Source organism: Mastigoproctus giganteus, chromosome 8, assembly GCF_048544385.1.
Source record: "Mastigoproctus giganteus isolate SK-2022 chromosome 8, ASM4854438v1, whole genome shotgun sequence".
NCBI classification, from domain to species: domain Eukaryota; kingdom Metazoa; phylum Arthropoda; class Arachnida; order Uropygi; family Thelyphonidae; genus Mastigoproctus; species Mastigoproctus giganteus.
This window is the reverse complement of record NC_143582.1, coordinates 144,697,017-144,714,468: the sequence shown is the minus strand read 5'-3', so window position 1 is coordinate 144,714,468 and position 17,452 is coordinate 144,697,017. Positions and strand designations below refer to the sequence as shown.

Genomic DNA, 17,452 nt, shown 5'->3' with positions numbered 1-17,452 from the left:
TAGATGCGTTGCGGCAGTTGAGGTCCAGACTTCTGCTCCATAAAGAATGACCGGATAGACACACGTCTTAATATACCTGCACCCAACGGCCTGGTCATGGACATGCATAAGTTGTTGCTTAAGCATCCACCGGAGTCGACAGAATTTTTTTTGCAGGTGGTCTATGTGTGGTATAAAGGAGAGCTTCTGGTCAAAAATAACGCCCAGGTCGGTGTGTTGCTGCACAACAGAAATCGCGGATCCTCTTATATTGGGTTGCACTATCGTTGGGTTCCGTTTGAGCGAGAAAGTGAGCTGTTTCGACTTCTCAGGATTGATGTGAAGGCCGAAACCGGAGAGGAAGGCCTCGAGGTTCTGGATTTTATGTTCGATTACGACATTTGTGTAGTCAGCAGTGTCTCCGGGGTTGATAACAGTGAACAGCTTTATATCATCGGCGAAGGTGATAATATCAGTTCGGCCCGTCACGAAAGGCAGAAGAACGGCTGAGAACAAAATACCAGAGAGGACCCCATCTTGTGGGACTCCAGTTGTAATATTTCTGGTGTAGCGTCGATTGGCATCGCGAACAATAATCGTCCTATTCTCAAGCATTGACTGAATGAACCAGAGCACGTCTCCGCCAATGAAGTAATACTCACGTAATAGCCTTATCAACGCGTGAACGGTTACGGAATCAAATGCTGCCTGGACGTCGATATAGGTAACGGTGATTTCCGAACCGTGCTCAAATGCTTCGAGGATCTTGGTAGTGGTACTATTTACAACTTACGGAATCAAAATAAACTTATTTGTATTTATGGAACATTACAAATTTATCTTCAAACAATTTTAATTGTGATTTTGATTTAACAAAGATTTATGTAAATTAAAGAGAGATTTTTGTTTTCTGTGTGATGGCGCTGGAAGCGATTGTATGTGACAGACTGCATTAAGAATTCTTGTATTGCTTCTCGTTGCATATTATTATTTTGTGAAAAGTACATTCGTTTTAGAATGGGTAGGCTTATGTACCTACTGGAAGGAAGCGTACTACTGAGCTACCTTGATTATTTTAATCAGTACCAGACACTTTGTTCAAAGTTAAAGCTACTGGAAAGCTCTATCTGTTCGGTAAGCGAAAAAAAAAGAGATTTTGGTATAACTCTTCCCCCCTTCCCAGTGAAATCTGTTCTTAATTATATTATTTTAAATTAAATAATTTGTGCATTAATACTTATTTTTAGCGCATTTAATGGTACATTACTTCTAGTTCTTCATGTAGTGAATCAAATTCATAATGCTTTATTGAAGACAACTAAAAAATTTATTTTCGATAGTACTGAAGTTCTTTTAAAAATTTATAACGAACACATAATTTTAGTTATTTTCCACAGTACGAATTTAAGATCACGAACTGTGATCTTAAATTCATTGACGGATCCTCTTGTACACATCTGAAACGAGTGTAACGTTTCTCTTGGTTCATTTTCATCCGCGAATTATCTGGATTGCCGAATAAACTAATCGAGTTTAATTTGATTACTTTAGCAATCCAGATCTTTGTCTACAACTGGGCTTTGATGATTTCGGCAGTACAGCCAATGATTTGAGTCCGAACACAAAGAGAAATTCACTACCATGACTCACCTCTCGCAAATTTCATTGCGGGCTTCGAACACTCAAGTATGCAACCTTTTCCAAGCATTCATCACTGAATGCTTGGCTAGGCATCACTGTAAACCTCTGGAATTCGTTGCCGTGAGTGATATGGAACTTCTGAGCAGCAAGCCCTGAAAATCCATACCGTGGAGCTTTCTGCATACTGTGAAAACATCCGTAATGGACTATGCCACTTATCTCGCAGGGAGTGGGGATGTTTTTTTAATGTGGAGCGTGTTTTAACTATATGCACCCTGTCATGTTATTTTTTGATGTGAAACTTCTTTAGGCGAGCTGCAGGCAGTTTTCAGATGAGAGTAACTTGCGTTCGTGGATTGACAAAAAACGCAACGAAAATGCGACCGCTGCCATAAGTAAACGCATTATTAACGTTCTGAACACTCAGGTATCATACTAGGCTAAATGCCTCGGTTCTCGTGCGATTACCGAAGTTAAACAGCGTTAAGCCTGGTTCGTAAATACCGGGTGTAGTTGACTTTTTTTTTTTGCCTTCCTTCCTTTTTTTTTTTTTTTTGTTAATTGGTAAGGTAATGAAGTGTAAATCTGTGCTTTTTATCTTTACTTTTATAGCCTGTGGATAATATTTTTCCTATTTTCGCTTATTAGAATCGCCTTTAATTAATAGAATTAAAATTCAATTCGTAAACGAGATCACGATTTGATCGTACAGTGAACCAATCGTAAAACAGGGATCCACTGTAGTGAGAGTTGTAAGGAGTATAGAGCACGTACATGTGCAATGCGTCTGTGGATTGAAAAAAATCGTCAAGAAAATGCGATATGAAATGCTTCCTCCGCCACCATTGTACCACTTCGTACTAGGCACGAGCGACGCATTACCCAATCAGTACCTCGTACTGAATGCGACATGCCATTCTCCACAGTATTTAATAAAATACGAAAAAAATTTATAATTGAACATGCTGAAGACTAATGGTGAGGGTTTTAAGGCGTAAAGAGCACGTATACGTGCAGTGCCATCACCGAAACCACCTCCATTGAGTATAATGGAGAGAGCTAAGCTATCTCTTCTTCAGAGCCTTACATCTCCCAAGAAATGTTAGAAGTGAATTTGGAAGGAGTCATGGAAGTTGATACTGCAAATGAAAACGATGAAGAGTCCTCGAAGCCCAGCCATAAACGAAAAGCGAAGAAGCCAAAACCGACTGCCAGAAGTACTCCATCAAATCATTCAACACGTAATACACAGCCGGAGCAGCAACAGGATTTTAAGAAACACCGAAGCATCCACGCACAGTTTAAACGTACATTCCTGGATAATGATTTCGGTTCAGTCTGTTTCGTGTGTTTGGTTCAAGAGAGATGTGAAGATTGTAACAGCTCGTGATCACGCTCTTCTTCAAACAGCATTTCCAAGTGAGGATGTAAGTCAAATGTCGGCCTGTAGCAGCTGCCGTTGCTCTCTCAAGAACAAAGTGATTCTGCTCTGTCGAGGTCAAATGATTTGAAATGCCATCCGATGTGCCACAGCACTTGCCGAAACTAGATTTGATAACGGAACGTCTCATATCTCTGAAGCTTTCATTCATGCAGATTCGTCGCCTGCGGCATTCATACGGTCAGTAGGATCCACGGTCAAGTTATAAATGTTCGTATAAAGATGTTTCGCTTAACTTCCGCTATGCGTGCTCGGCACACACAATTTTTTTTTTTTTTTCTGTACAGAAACGGGATAATGCCAAGACGATAATGCGCCGTGTCATTGGACCCTCACTGTGTACGAGTGGTTCGAGGAACACAGTGAAAGTATCACCCATCTTAATTGGCCTCCGAATTCCAACTGTGGGATGTTTTGGAACGGGAAGTGAGGTTCATGGACTCGCAACTGTCATCTATTCCGACACTTTGTAAAGCCCTGCAGGCAGCATAGCTGCAGATCCATACGGACGTCGTCAGTGATCTAGTGGAGTCAATGCCTGTGCGAAGGGTGGCTGTTATCCGTGCGAACGGTGGCCCAACACCTTATTAGGTAGATGATCACAATTCAGCGACCACTGAGTTTACGTATATAATTATATTATTTCTAAATCCTAATTTTTAGGATTTATAAGTTTTGGTGGGTTTGGAGTAACTGCTTCCCATGACCCTTCCACCCAACCATCCTAATTACGGTGTGTGTAGGTTTTATCAAGATTATTGGCTGAGACGAAAAGGAAAGTATTCGTAAGTCGCTAGTTTCATATATCTTATTCTCATCCTCTGCTCACTGTGAAGGGTCTTCCTTCTACAGCTCGATGCGAAATACTTTTTATATTCATTAGCAGAGTTATCTAAGACTTTCCAGACCTGTTTCTAAAGGGGATGTAAGTTGATCTGATTCGTTCCTTCTTCGCATGCATGAAAAACTTCTTACCTTTCCTTTCTTTTCTCTCTGACATAGCAATTTATGTACTCATTCTTTGCCTAACCTTTTCTCTCGTATTATTACAGATGAAATTGTAGCTGTTATAGGCTTCATCTTCCCATGACATCATTCGCTGATCTATTAAACGGGCCAGCTTGGCATCCTCTTCTTGCTATATTTTCTTAATTGTATATATGAATTTGATGCTTTTGTGAATTCTAATGTTTCCCCCTCCCTCTGCCAACTGCCCATTTGTAATGGCCATGTAGACGTAGTGCCTTAAGCTGCTGGTGCCTTTGCCTTTATTAGCTGTGATCTATCTGCTCATTATTCAACTTACAATGATCATTCCTTGATAATGGTTCCTATACTGTTAGACCTCCGACATCATTGTGTTCGGTCATCAGGTACAGAATGTTTCCGAATATATATTCGACATAGCCTAATGTTCGAGACTCGCTGACCTAAATAGGAATGTAAAATAATCCAGGCCACAGAAAGATAACTGTTGAGAAAATACAGAAATATTCTGCCACTTCTCATACAGCTGTTTGGAAATTGTTTCGTCTCAAATGAGGAACTGGCAGAACAGAAAATCCAAATGACCGAACTGATACATTCTTCTTTTTTTATATTAGCTGTTCACAACTTTTTTATTTCCAGGTAAACCGTGAACATGTCATAAGTACTGACGAAGGGAAAGGAGGAAACCAGAAGTAAATCGAACTCAGATAACGGAAAAACAAGGAAAATTACCAGAATAATGAACACGAATCAAATTAAAACTCGACTGACATCATAATTATAGTGTCACGTTTTTTCTTCTTCTTTAGTTATGACTCTGTAATCGTCATCATCATCAGCCATTTTCAATCCACTGCAGGATGAAGGTCTCTCCAGAAACTTTCTCCTTCCTTTTGTTCTGTACTGATACCCACCTTCCCGTCCGCTCGAAATAAATGGAAACGGGACTTATCGGACCAACAGACCCGTCTCCAGTCATCCAAGGTCCAGTGCCGATGTTCATTCGCCCAGTTGAGTCGTAGAGTTCTGTGTCGTGGTGTTAGCAACGGGACTCTGGTGGATTGGGCGGCTCCGATAACCTATTGCGGCAATTATTAAAATCAGTTTATTTCCCAAGAAACCTTGGGTCACCCCGGGACGGCTCTGTGCCAGAAGGGTGTGAATATTTACAGACTAAGGTGCGAGGAACACAATGTACAATAAACAAGAGTACATGCGTGCTCGACCCGAGACTTTTACAGGATTAAATATACAATAATGTACAAAATATACAGTAATATACAAAACATATGATTGCATGAAGACAAAAAGTCTTTGTCATATACAAATAGGCAAGTTTAAAAAAAAACAGTCTGTCCAGGAGCAGGTGAGTATTATAAGTTCATAATCTGGTAGCAGTTCTTGAGGATTTCCTTCCTGTAGGGCTTGTCTTCGCAGAACCAATCAGGGTGTATCCTAAATTTATTAAAGATCCGAAGACAATTGGCTGGAAACAAGTTCCTCAGGGAATCAATGCTTGACAGCGTAAGACGTAGAGGGAGACAGGAGTCGGGGTGCTCCCCTCTTGCCCTCCTAGGGCCAGAGATTAATGTGGATACCGATGGAGCATCAATTCGCCTCGTTATAAGCCGTGCAAGCGTGAGGACATTTTTTTGTCATGATGATATATCTCCAGGGAGTGGTGCCCACATTTGCTTGTAGGATAGATCTGGAGATAGTTAGCGGGTGGCCTACCACCCTGTTCATCCATCTAAGCAACCAGTACTCTAAACTGAGATACTTCTGAAGGTATGAGACAGGGGCAGATGACCAAATTTCTGAAGCATAGAGAGGAATCGGCGAAATACACCTCAAGATGTGCCGAACAAGCAGCCCTGGCTGATGCACACCAACGAGCTCTTGACGCACTGCCCAAAGAGCAGCGTACGTCTTCTGTCTCATCCTGGCAAAGTGAGGCTGAAATGTGAGCCCAACGTCCCAAGTGAGGCCAAGATCAGTATGAGAGGTCACCTTTTGCACCGGTTCCCCGCTAACAAAGATTTGGATATCATTTTTGACTTTCTCCTTGGTTATCGTCAGGTGCTGATTTGGAAGGGTTCAGATGCAGCCCTATTGTGGCAAGATAACTTTCCAAGTTCAATATCTGCCTAGAAGCTTGTTGGTTGATATCATGAATCTGATGATTATGATCTGAGCTCTCGTAGAACTTCAGATCGTCGGCATCAGAGACAAAGTTCGGATTCTGAGCAAGGAAAGGCTCCAAAACTGCTGCAAACAGTATAGCTGACAGTACACTTCCTTGTGGGATGCCTCTTGAGACGTCAATAGTTACTTGAAAGTCATTGTGGGTCACAGACAGATGTCTAGGGAGTTAAATAGACTTCAAAATTTGAAGTAAGGTATCCGCCAGGCCGAAGTAGTGTTTCAGAATGGTAAAAAGAGCTGGGAGGTGTATTCTGTCATAAGCTGATTTTATGTAGAGGAATATGATATCAATCTGTGATTTGTTGTTAAGGGTGCGCTGAATTCTGAAGAGGGTATCAAGAAATGGTCGTTGTCGATCTCCTTTGTAGAACGGTATGCAGGTACTCAGGCCTGTGTGCAAAGCAATGCTGGGCAATTGTTGGCTGAATTACTTTTTCGAAAATTTTGAGTAAAGAACAACTGATGGCTATTGGTCGCAGGTCTTTAGGAGATTTGGGTGTCTTGATCTTTGGAATGGGCTTAACATGGTAGGTTTTCGGTATGGTAGGTTAACATGGTAAATTGATCATCTGATGGTCTTGGGGGAGACTTTTCTGGCACCTCCCTCGTTGAAGTCGCGGTGATTTGTGCCACTTTCGCTCACCGGTTGCCTGAAATAATGCGAGACAGACGTCGACAGCCACGTTCATCCACCACCTTTCTCTGCCCACAATGAGATGTTATTCCGGAAATGGCGTATTCCCGATACTGTCAAACGGGGATAGTGCAATTTCTGTACCACCTCCGTGGTGGAGTGACCCATGCGCCAGGTACCCACTATCATCCCTCTTTCAAAGTCAGTTAACTCACGACGTTTATCCATACTGACATCGAATTACCGTCTACGTGAATATACCTGCCAAGCGGTGGGTTCGTCCATTAGCAAGAGGGGTGAGAGCGTTGCGTTGCCCAGAAACTAGGTATCTCATGAATTCTGTCTCTCAGTGTATGGGAATCCACCTTTTCAATTTCTGCTCCTTCACTGATTATATCCCTTCCTGTGGCATTCTTGTTCATCATTAGTTTTGTTTTAACGTATTCATCTTCGGAATCAGTAGTCAGAAGTACATCACCTTTGGTGATGCACTTTTGAATTTGAAGTTTTTAATATCTTTATGGACTAGAAAGCCAACTCCACCTTCACTCTTTTCACTGTTTCCATTGGTGTACAGCAGATTCCCACTTGATAAACTTGTAAGTGATTCATTTCTTCTTCTTGTTTCGGTCAAGCCGATGATATTCCAATTCCCATTTTCTAATTCCTTTTTCATCTCTAGTATCCTATCTTACCCGACTCTGTCCTGCACACAAACTCCTTTGTTTTGAATCGTAACGATCGACTTCATGAATTAATAAATGCCCCTTATTATCTACTTTGTTGCGACCTTCCAACATGATGGCACAAACTCGTTCCAACGTGATGGCACATTCTGGGTAGCAGGTCGGATCGAAGAAGAACATAGTTCTACTGGCAATAGAAAACGCACCATATGGTCACATTCACTTGGATCGATCCAAGTTCGATCTTTTTTTTTGTTTGTTTGTTTGTTTCTCTGATGAAACATCTTGTGAACAACGCAGTGAGCCGAAACGACAACCTAAACCGCGTTGATCCAAGTATATAGTAATAGTTACATACGGGGATTATTACATAATAATACCTTCCTTATCCCTACGTCTTTCATGCTCCACCACCTGGAATTGATAGTATGCAAGTGGTATGTTATTCCAGAATTAATGTACCCAAATACAGTACGTGTGTTTATTAATGTTAAACCTTAATTGCCATTGTTTGGGCCTTTTTAAGTGAACTGTTATAGACATTAGTTTTATAATTATTTAACTAACAGATAGAGACAGGGGACTAGGCACCAGAGAAGCAATTTTCTGTTTACAAATATTGCTACAAAGGTGCTATGAACATCAAAAAGACGTGTATATATGTTTTATTGACTACGAGAAAGCCTTCGATTCAGTAGATCACGACCGCCTAATTGACCGACTGAGAAAACTTGGGCTTGAAAACAATGATATCAACTTTATTACAACTCTCTACTGGAATCAAACAGCCCGGCTTCGCTATGACAACGATCTGACAGACCCAATTCCAATAAAAAAAGGCGTCCGGCAAGGCTGTCCATTATCTCCCATTCTTTTTAACATCTATTCGGAAATGATCTTCGACCAAACACTGGCTGACAAGAACATCGGCATAAAAGTTAACGGACACTACATCAATAACTTAAGATATGCCGATGACACAGCACTAATAGCGGATTCAGAACAAGATTTACAGACCATCTTGAACGAAGTGGACATAGAAAGCCAAGCATGGGGGCTACGAATCAACAAAAAGAAAACAAAGGTGATGAAGGTCAGCAGGACTGCAAGCAAAATCACGATCAAACTAAACAACGAAAAATTAGAGCAAATACACCGCTTCAAGTATCTCGGAGTACTCATTGATGACCAGCTGAACCATGAGGCCGAAATCAAAAGCAGAATTGAACAAGCCAGGCAGGCATTCACCAAATGGAGAACCCTCCTCACCGACAGGAGCTTGAACATCATGCTCAAATTACGCACATTGAAATGCTACATCTGGCCAATACTGCTCTACGGTGTAGAAACCTGGACTCTAACATCAGCCACTACAAAAAAGCTCCAGGCCTTCGAAATGTGGCTCTACTGAAAATTCCGTGGACAGCCAAGATAACCAACGCACAGGTCCTGCAGGACATGCACACGGAACGGGACCTGCTCAAAACCATCATCAGCAGGAAATGCAAATACCTAGGTCACATCGCTAGGAACCAACAAAAATATCACCTACTACCATTCATCCTGGAGGGAAAGATCGAAGGCAAGAAACGCCCAGGCAGACCGAAAATGGCATGGCTAGATAACATCAACACCTGGCTTCACATGACAACAGCACAAATTCTACACGCAGCGCTAGACAGAGAACAATATCAAAACGAAGTCGCAAACGCCATTCGGCAGCATTAAAGAAGAAGAAGAACAGATAGAGGGTTAGGAAAGAAAAAAAAAAAAAGCTAGAAATCAAAGCAAACTTTAATAATCAATAGAAACATGTAATACAGTATAGGTAATAACCCTGCGTATTGTCATATAAATATAAACAATATGCACATATTTCATTTCAAGAATTTAATTTCAAATGTTAAAAAGGTTTAGCTTTAAAAAGCGTATTCATGGAATTACAATTTAAATCTTAAGGGGACCATTCATAAAAGTAATGCCAGGAGTAGAGGAGGTTCAGATGAAATGTTAAGAGGATTTAGGTAGTTATCAGGGTGGGCGTAGGAACGTTACGTAATAATTATTTTAAATAAAAAATAAGTAATATTACATTATTTTAATAAAATAATTAATATTATTTTTAATAAAAATAAGTAATATTAATATTAACTTAATAAATAAGTACAGTGAAGAACTTTATCTATGGAATTACCCTGTATCTCTTAGAGAATAGTAATCCTTATAGCCATGAGTTTCGTTCTGTGAATGTAAATAAGTGAATATTATGCAAATAAGTGAAAAGTGTTACTTATGAATTCTCAGTCAGCGAGTGAATTTGAAATGTATTTTTTAATATTTATTAGATGTTTAAATTAAAATTTCATTATATTAAAAGTATATTAAAAATTTTATTAACAGTAGCTTTGATGAGATTTAAATTAATGGAAATAAATTAGCACTAGCAAATATGAAATTTAAATACTAAGAAAAAAATACAGTTGCAATGAAGATTACTAACACGGACAACACACTTCTTTGAAATTTATTTTAATCTTAATAATCGAAGATAAACACACAAAATTAAATTAGCAGTTTGACATACAAAGTAAGAAACAAGGAAAATTTGATGAAAGTTAACGAAGATAGTTTAGAATATCATAAATTGAAAGGAAATCAACTTTGCTGAAAAAAAAGAAAAAAAAACTAGAATTAAGAACGTCGATTTTCAGTCAGAACTATTGAAAATCGTAACAAGTCTTCAGTACAAAAATACACGTAAGAATAATAATAAAGACTGCAGAGGTAAAATGCTGTTTCGTCATCCATGTCATTTTAATAAACTACTTTTACATCATTCGGGGCTATCTGCGAGTGGCCATTGTTATGAGTGTGGTAATCAACTTTCAGTGCTAGCGCCTCTTGTTTTTGATCTTGTTGAATGTTATCGACGACTGAATAAAAAAAACAAGATGGAATCTGTAGTGACACGAAGGTAGGCAGAAAAGTGGTTGACACCAGTCATACAGAGCTTCTTCGGAATCATAGGAACGCTCTTCGAAGATCGTCACAAAAATGGCAGTTAGTACTTTTCAACCTTGCCAAATATTGCGCAAGGTTGAATTTGCCTTTTGCAAATTCAACCTTGCGAAAATATTCGAATTTATTCTGTATTTGGAGATATAACAATCCAAAAAAAAACTCATACATTTGGTCGGGTAGAGCTGTAAAGGAGGAAAGCGACTTCAGTGTACAGAAATAAGAATAAAAATTAATAAGTTCTTATCATTGGCAGTTGCTAATACACAGTCACTTCGAATTTTGGCGAATCAGATTATAGTGTCAGGTTGAATTGAATGGATACATTCTGTTTTACCACTGCTATAGTGTTCCTGCAATGGTTCCAGATACGTTTACTGTGCGGAGTTGGGGAAGACCCTCGATTCTGTTTGACCTGTAACACTAAACTAAGTACGTATACTGTATAGATAAACGAAGTGACGAATAGAGGGATCTCTATTACATAACTGGACAACGCAGTGCTTGACCTTTACTAGAAGCACGACTAATGATAGCCACGAAAGTGAAATCGTTATGATCCGTTGCTTTTGTCTTATCAATGTAAGCTTATCCAGTTAAGCGGTCTTCATCAGTATCACTGCGACCATGAACTTTCCAATCGACTGATAAAGAGTTAATTTTGTACAGGGTGTATAGTTAGTTACAATAAATATTAGTTATCTCGAAGACGGATTAAATTTAAAGCGTCTAGTTTTGGTTGATGTATCATTTTGATTAGTTAGTTATTAAACTAAAATGAGAATATCAAAATGAAAAACAGCCTCAACTTAAAGAGTAGTGGAGAATAAACATATACCATTCTGTTTTATTAGGGACAGAATTAAATAATAATAATTATCAAGTAAATTATATTAAATTTATTTAATTTTAAACAAATGAAATTATAATGTATTATGTTAATTAATACTTTTGATTAATGTTGGTATTAATTATAATTAATATTGTATTACAATTAAATATAACAATAATATAATATGTATATTTTTATTTATATTAAAATTTTATTTATATTTATTAATAATATATTTATATTATATTATAGTAATTATAAGATAATAAAAATAAAATAATTATTACATTATATAGATTGAGGATAATTCTGCCTTTTATTTTTTTTCCAGCCAGTATTGGTCTTAACGCTATCACAAAAGAACAAACTTTGTCTTCACAGCGAGTTGCACTAGTAATGCACTTATTTAAAACAGATTACGTCACCAGAAGGTTAATAAGCCATTTATTTAAACGATGAGACCATGGCTAAATAGCAAATTAACTCTTTTGGCTAGGTAAATGTCATCTCTAAAAGGTTAAGCTTCCCGATAGTTTAAGAACAATATTTTCTTGAAAGCAGTGCGATACTAGAGCAACTGGTTATGAAAGCGAAGCGTATTCTGCGGTTCGTGGTCGCAATTCCTATATCCTGCACGTTATTACGTGACTCACATTCACGCTGATGCAGCCATTATAGTGATAAGCGAACGTGTCATCGTTGAGCATTTCGAGGAAGATGATCATGTGATGCGAAGAATGTTGACATGGATAAAGAGTAGTCTCAAGTACGCGACGGCTTGCGGTTCGTATGAGCTGTCTTTCAAGCAAGCCTAAGGTAATCTGAAGTTGTTAACATCTCCCAAATTCTATTCTTTCCATATTTGAGTTTGGGTTCAAATCCCGTTGGAGACTGGAGGAATTCTTGAAAGCCTCTTCAACCGGGGATGCTGTTTGCTGATCTCAGTCGGTGGAAGTAAGGTACTTACTCTTGAATTTTCTGAAATTTTCAGTCCTCACAATATGCAAATTGGTTCATGAGTTACTCTTGCATAGATATAATAGACGATAAACTACGTACGCACTGTAACTAAAGTATGTTATTGCATGCTTATGTGTTAGGAGTTAAATAACAAAACTCCGAATAGCAAATTGCTGATTAAGCGAGCAAAAACAGACGGAAGGGGGTGATTTAAAAGGAAGTTATCTACTTGCCAACAGCAGCAGCATGTAATGATGCTAGCGAAACTGTAGCGTAGTTATATCTTTCCTTATTCGTTGAGAAAACTGATATGACGTGTGACGACATTCGCTAAACCTTGAGACTGGAGCTGGCCATGTTTTTCATCCAACAGTTGAATTCTGCACAGGAAATGCAGAGTCTGATATTAATAATATTTGTTCGAGTGCCTCTAATGGATTAACTTCCGGTGGTGTTAAATGCGTGCGCTTTGTCGAACTTGAACGAACGGTTGCTAATCAAAAGGAATGGGCTAAATTTTTAAATTCTCTGCTGTGGTGAGATTAAACCGTTGAGTTACTACGTTGAATGCAGTAGGTGTTCGTGTTTACTCCTTCTCGGTGTGCAAGAAACAATTACGAAGCACATGAGCCAGTCGGAGAATATTCAGATGGCTTTTATTCCGTCGTTTTTAACAAGAGAAGGAAGAGACCTTGAGTTCTTGAAGAGAGAAGAAAGTCCTTGAAGGAAGAGACCTAGATTAACTACCCATCATTATCTCTAGCAGGGGAGAGACGCCATGTGAGAGCCAGAGGTGGGTTGCGTAGTTGAAACGCCACATCACGTGATTAGGGAACACTCAGAGGTGCGTGTACGAAAAGCAGTCTCGTAAAACGTGTGACTATTCACCTGTTTTCGACAGAATCAGGTAAGCTTGCACCCTCAGTTAATTGGTAGGATGAGTACATGCATGCATTCTTCATCCTGTTTCTTTTATATTTGTGGAAGCTGTACTAGTTGCACATGAAAAGAATAAAAACTAACTAATCTGTGTATAATGCATGTTGTGTTATAAGATATACAATATTTTACAATTAGATATCGATTAATAATTTAATTTCGTACTTTAAAAAGCTTTCAAATGCTTTTGAACAAAATTGTGATTTGAGCGTTATTTCAATGAAATAAATTAGAGAAATTTTCGAAGACTCCTTGTATACCAGAATATGGAAATATGCTAGCTACTCGAAGAACTCATGAACATTTTATGAAAAATATGAGTCTTAATATTTAGGACACTTGTATTTTGATAAGTAATGAAAGTTTGTTTGCTTAGAATGGCATACTTTTCAGTGACTCTTAGTCTCTCACGCAGTCCACCTTCGAAGGAATCACAAATTTCATAAAGTCATTGCGTATTGTTGTAATATTTAAAAAACTTTGTTGGAAGTCTGTAGGTTCGATCCTCACTGACGACTGGAGGAATTTTTAAAGCCTTCTTCAGTCGAGGTTGTAGTTAGCCGACCTAAGATGAAGGGTTTCATGCATTTTTTCCTACGCTACTCCGTGTTAAAATAATAATTTGAATTCCCTCTTTTAGGCGCATTATGAAGAGCACATTGTCTTCATGTCTGTCCGTCCGTCCGTTCGCATGTAATAACTCGACTTCCAGTGGATGGATTTTCGTAAAATTTTATATCTGGGTCTTTCAGAAAGATTTGTCGAGCCTTCCGAAATTTAATTAAAATCGGACCATTAGAATAGTATATCCGTGATACCATATATTGTGACAGAAGTTCTGGATATATATTTGTTGCCTTGAGCTATTTCGAGGAATAAATGGGCAATATGTCGGATGTGCTGAAATTAAAAATTATTGGCTTGCGCTTAAGTCATTACTCTTAAGGCCTTTTTTTTATTTTTATTTTTTTAATAAATCATGAATTATTACCATTTGCTAGCGCGCCTTAAATGTAACTCTCCGCGTAATTAAAAGAACGAAGGATGCAATTTTATAAAATTTGTCTGAAACAATGGATCAAGAATAATTCATCTGATTTTAAATCTCATTTTTATAAATGTTAATTAACAAATAAAATCAGATTTGAAAGAAGAATCACCCGTGTTTGTGAAGAATTTCAAAACAGCTGACTGATAAGTGGATCATCAGCTGTCATTTGTCTAACACTTCTCTACACTTTCAGAAAGAAAGTGTACCCACTTTAAATGCACTGTTTTAAGCAGCGTGTGTATTTTTGGGTGTTATAATATCATATCCTGTTCTGTTTTGCAGCTGCTGACCTGTACAAAGGAGACAGATGGGGCTCATCAAGATCCTTCTAAGCTTTGTCATCGTAACCATCGCCATAATAGGCTTCCTGGCATTTTCTCCAACACTAATCGACGTCCGTCCAAATGTATACACGTAAGCCATTTAACAAATCAAGTTTATCCGTCTTATTTACTAACAGAACATGAACTGTTGTATTTTCTATTGATATCTGACATTATACTTCATGAATTTTGTATTTGAAAGCTGTCAGGAGCATTGTAGTCATATTTTTCTGTTTTCTTGTTTACATGCTTCATGCTACACATCTCGGCTGATGCTTTCAATTTCTTATAACTGATGGGGAATATGAGAAAGAGTACATGTTACTTGTCATAACAAATTGAAGTCATCCGCAGCACACTTAAAATAGTTACATTTTATGAATGCAATGTCTACATCTAGTGTGCAGGCTTCCCCAAGACGGAAATGTAATGTTTCATCATAACCTTTTTCCTAATTCTTGCTGCTATGTTATTTCCACCATGTTTCCTTTTCGGAAATCATCTTTTGTATTATTCATTTTGATTAATTAATGAATTAAATAACTATTCTGAACTGGTTTTCTACTCGAAATCAACCACAAACTATTCAGCAATGGCTTCATTTCAGATAAAAGTTCCATAAATAAGCCATAAATTATGCAATTATTTGTATTTAATAAGTATCAGATTATATAAAATAGCCAATAAATTTCATAACAAACTTATTTTATTATTCTAATCTTTTCTTTCTTTTTTTTTTTTAAATAAAACTAATCAAACGTTCGGTTACGAGTATTTTGTTTTTGTGTTAGATTTTCTGTACATTTATTTCTTTTACGTGAAAGTTTCATATTCTCTCTTTCATTAATTTTATAAGTGAACATAACGCTATCTTTTTAAAAAATTAACTAGGCCAAGTAGAATATCAGTGGATAAAATAGCTGTGTTTGGAATTAAGCGGTATGTTTGCCAATTATGATTAAACTATTTTTGGAAATGCATTTTTTTTTTAAATTTTGCTAGTGTCAACCTTCCTCAGACTTTGGATGGTGTGTATGCCGTTAATAACCGACTGAGTGCAGCAGAGAAACTTTACGAAGGTCAAGTTAGTGGTCCTGAATCGTTGACATTTCACGAAGGTAACTTGATATATTTTTTTATGTGTTTATTTTAGGCAAAGGTATGTGATATGAACATTTTCGACCAAAACAGACTTAAATATTTAAATCATGAATGCTTGTTTTATTTACTATTATTATTATTTTTTTATTGCACGTTAGTGTTGCTTTGAAATATTATAAATTACTATCAGAAAAATATTTTTCCGGCCTACCGGAAACCATATTTTGTTTGGAGTTATCAATCAAGGATTTAGATAATTATAATCGAGCTAAGTTAGCCAGTCAGAGGTGTAGTTCCACCCTTCCCCGGATTTCTCAGTTTGGTTTCTATTTAAAAAAAAAAAAAAAAAAATCTTGAAATTTACTGACATATAGAACGCCTCTTGGTATTCGACCAGGGAAAAAAAAAAGAAATGTTAGTGAGGAATTAACCAATCCTTAAATAAGTACACGCGCATGTTTGCCCACACCGATTACAATGGTCTCAGGCTATTTTAATTTTCACTAAAACCAAAGAAAGAGTTTGTAAAAATTGTTGCAAATAGCGATGCATGGATAGGAAATACTTTAAGGTTTTTAAGAAGCTTAATAATTTATAGAGAATTCATAATTCGAAGGAGTGATATTTATTTTTATCGAATTACATTTCCCGTAGAATCTTGCTGAATTCAAAAACAAATGGAAAGTTCTTATTTGATGTAATACTTGAGTGTGATAATTTCTCAATTGAATAATATTTTATTGCTATCCGAACCCAAAATATGAAATAATTTCAGTATAATTTTTATTGTGGTATTGTTTCATTTTTTTTTTTTTTTCAGGAAAGATATACAGCGGAATAGTTGGAGGACACATCGTGCAAGCGATTGGAGAACGCGTTAGCAAAGTAGCTCGGATAGGAAAAGGGAATTGTGGTAAGTTTTGTATCTTTCTTGTGCTAAGAAATATTGATTTGGAATATTGAATATGCGATTGCAGCACAGTAAGGACCTTTCTGAAATTGTAGTCTTCTAAATATCATTTGTATAAATAATCGTAAGATATATGAGACCCTTTTTTCAACTTTAATTGGTCGAACACAGAATGTTGCAACTAATTGAAATCAAATGAGATTTTTTCAAACAGAAAAATTGGCTTTATTTTGAAAAATAAATCTCAATCAAAGTACTTGTCCCATTTATACAACAGATTTTTTCTTAACCGTGCCCATAAGCGTTTTGGTTAATGTTGGCCATTATTTGCCGGCTTCATCGACCATGTTGAATCTACCCCTGTCGATCATTTTTCTTTTCAGTTTTCCAAAAAGCAAATTTTGGATAATGTAGGGATCCATGACTGATATTTAGTTCTCTGGTTCTATCAGGAATGGTAAATGTCTGCTGGAGAGCGCCCTCTGTTCTATGAAACTGAATAATACTGATGTGCTAGCGTGAACGCATCCGTCACTGTGAGCACCATACTGTCTCTGTTGCAGCGCATAAAGATTGAAAATGTGCCTTATTGTTCAATAAAAGCATTTGTATCAATTCCTAAATTTACACCCAAGGCGACGGATAATTTTGAGATCTTTTCATTTTATCCCAATTCTTAAGGAATAACATAACCGTTATGAAATTCTAGAAAATAACCGAAAGCAAATTTAAAAAGATGAAC

At 37.4% G+C, this 17,452-nt stretch overlaps 1 protein-coding gene across 2 annotated transcripts in view; it reads left to right on the top strand.

Moving 5' to 3' along the window:
• Positions 1-12,211: 12,211 nt before the first annotated feature.
• The window catches only part of LOC150081888 (adipocyte plasma membrane-associated protein-like), a 12,576-nt gene continuing 7,335 nt past the window's right edge, over positions 12,212-17,452 (top strand). Inside the window, exons 1-4 of one of the 2 annotated variants that reach the window (XM_090378958.1) lie at positions 12,212-12,385; positions 14,659-14,790; positions 15,702-15,817; positions 16,621-16,713. In XM_090378958.1, the coding sequence (XP_090235084.1) occupies positions 14,684-14,790; positions 15,702-15,817; positions 16,621-16,713 (316 nt within the window). In that variant the 5' untranslated portion in view covers positions 12,212-12,385; positions 14,659-14,683. Of the gene's footprint in view, positions 12,386-12,757; positions 13,294-14,658; positions 14,791-15,701; positions 15,818-16,620; positions 16,714-17,452 lie in introns of those variants that run through there. The other variant, XM_090378957.1, reaches the window with a different exon arrangement.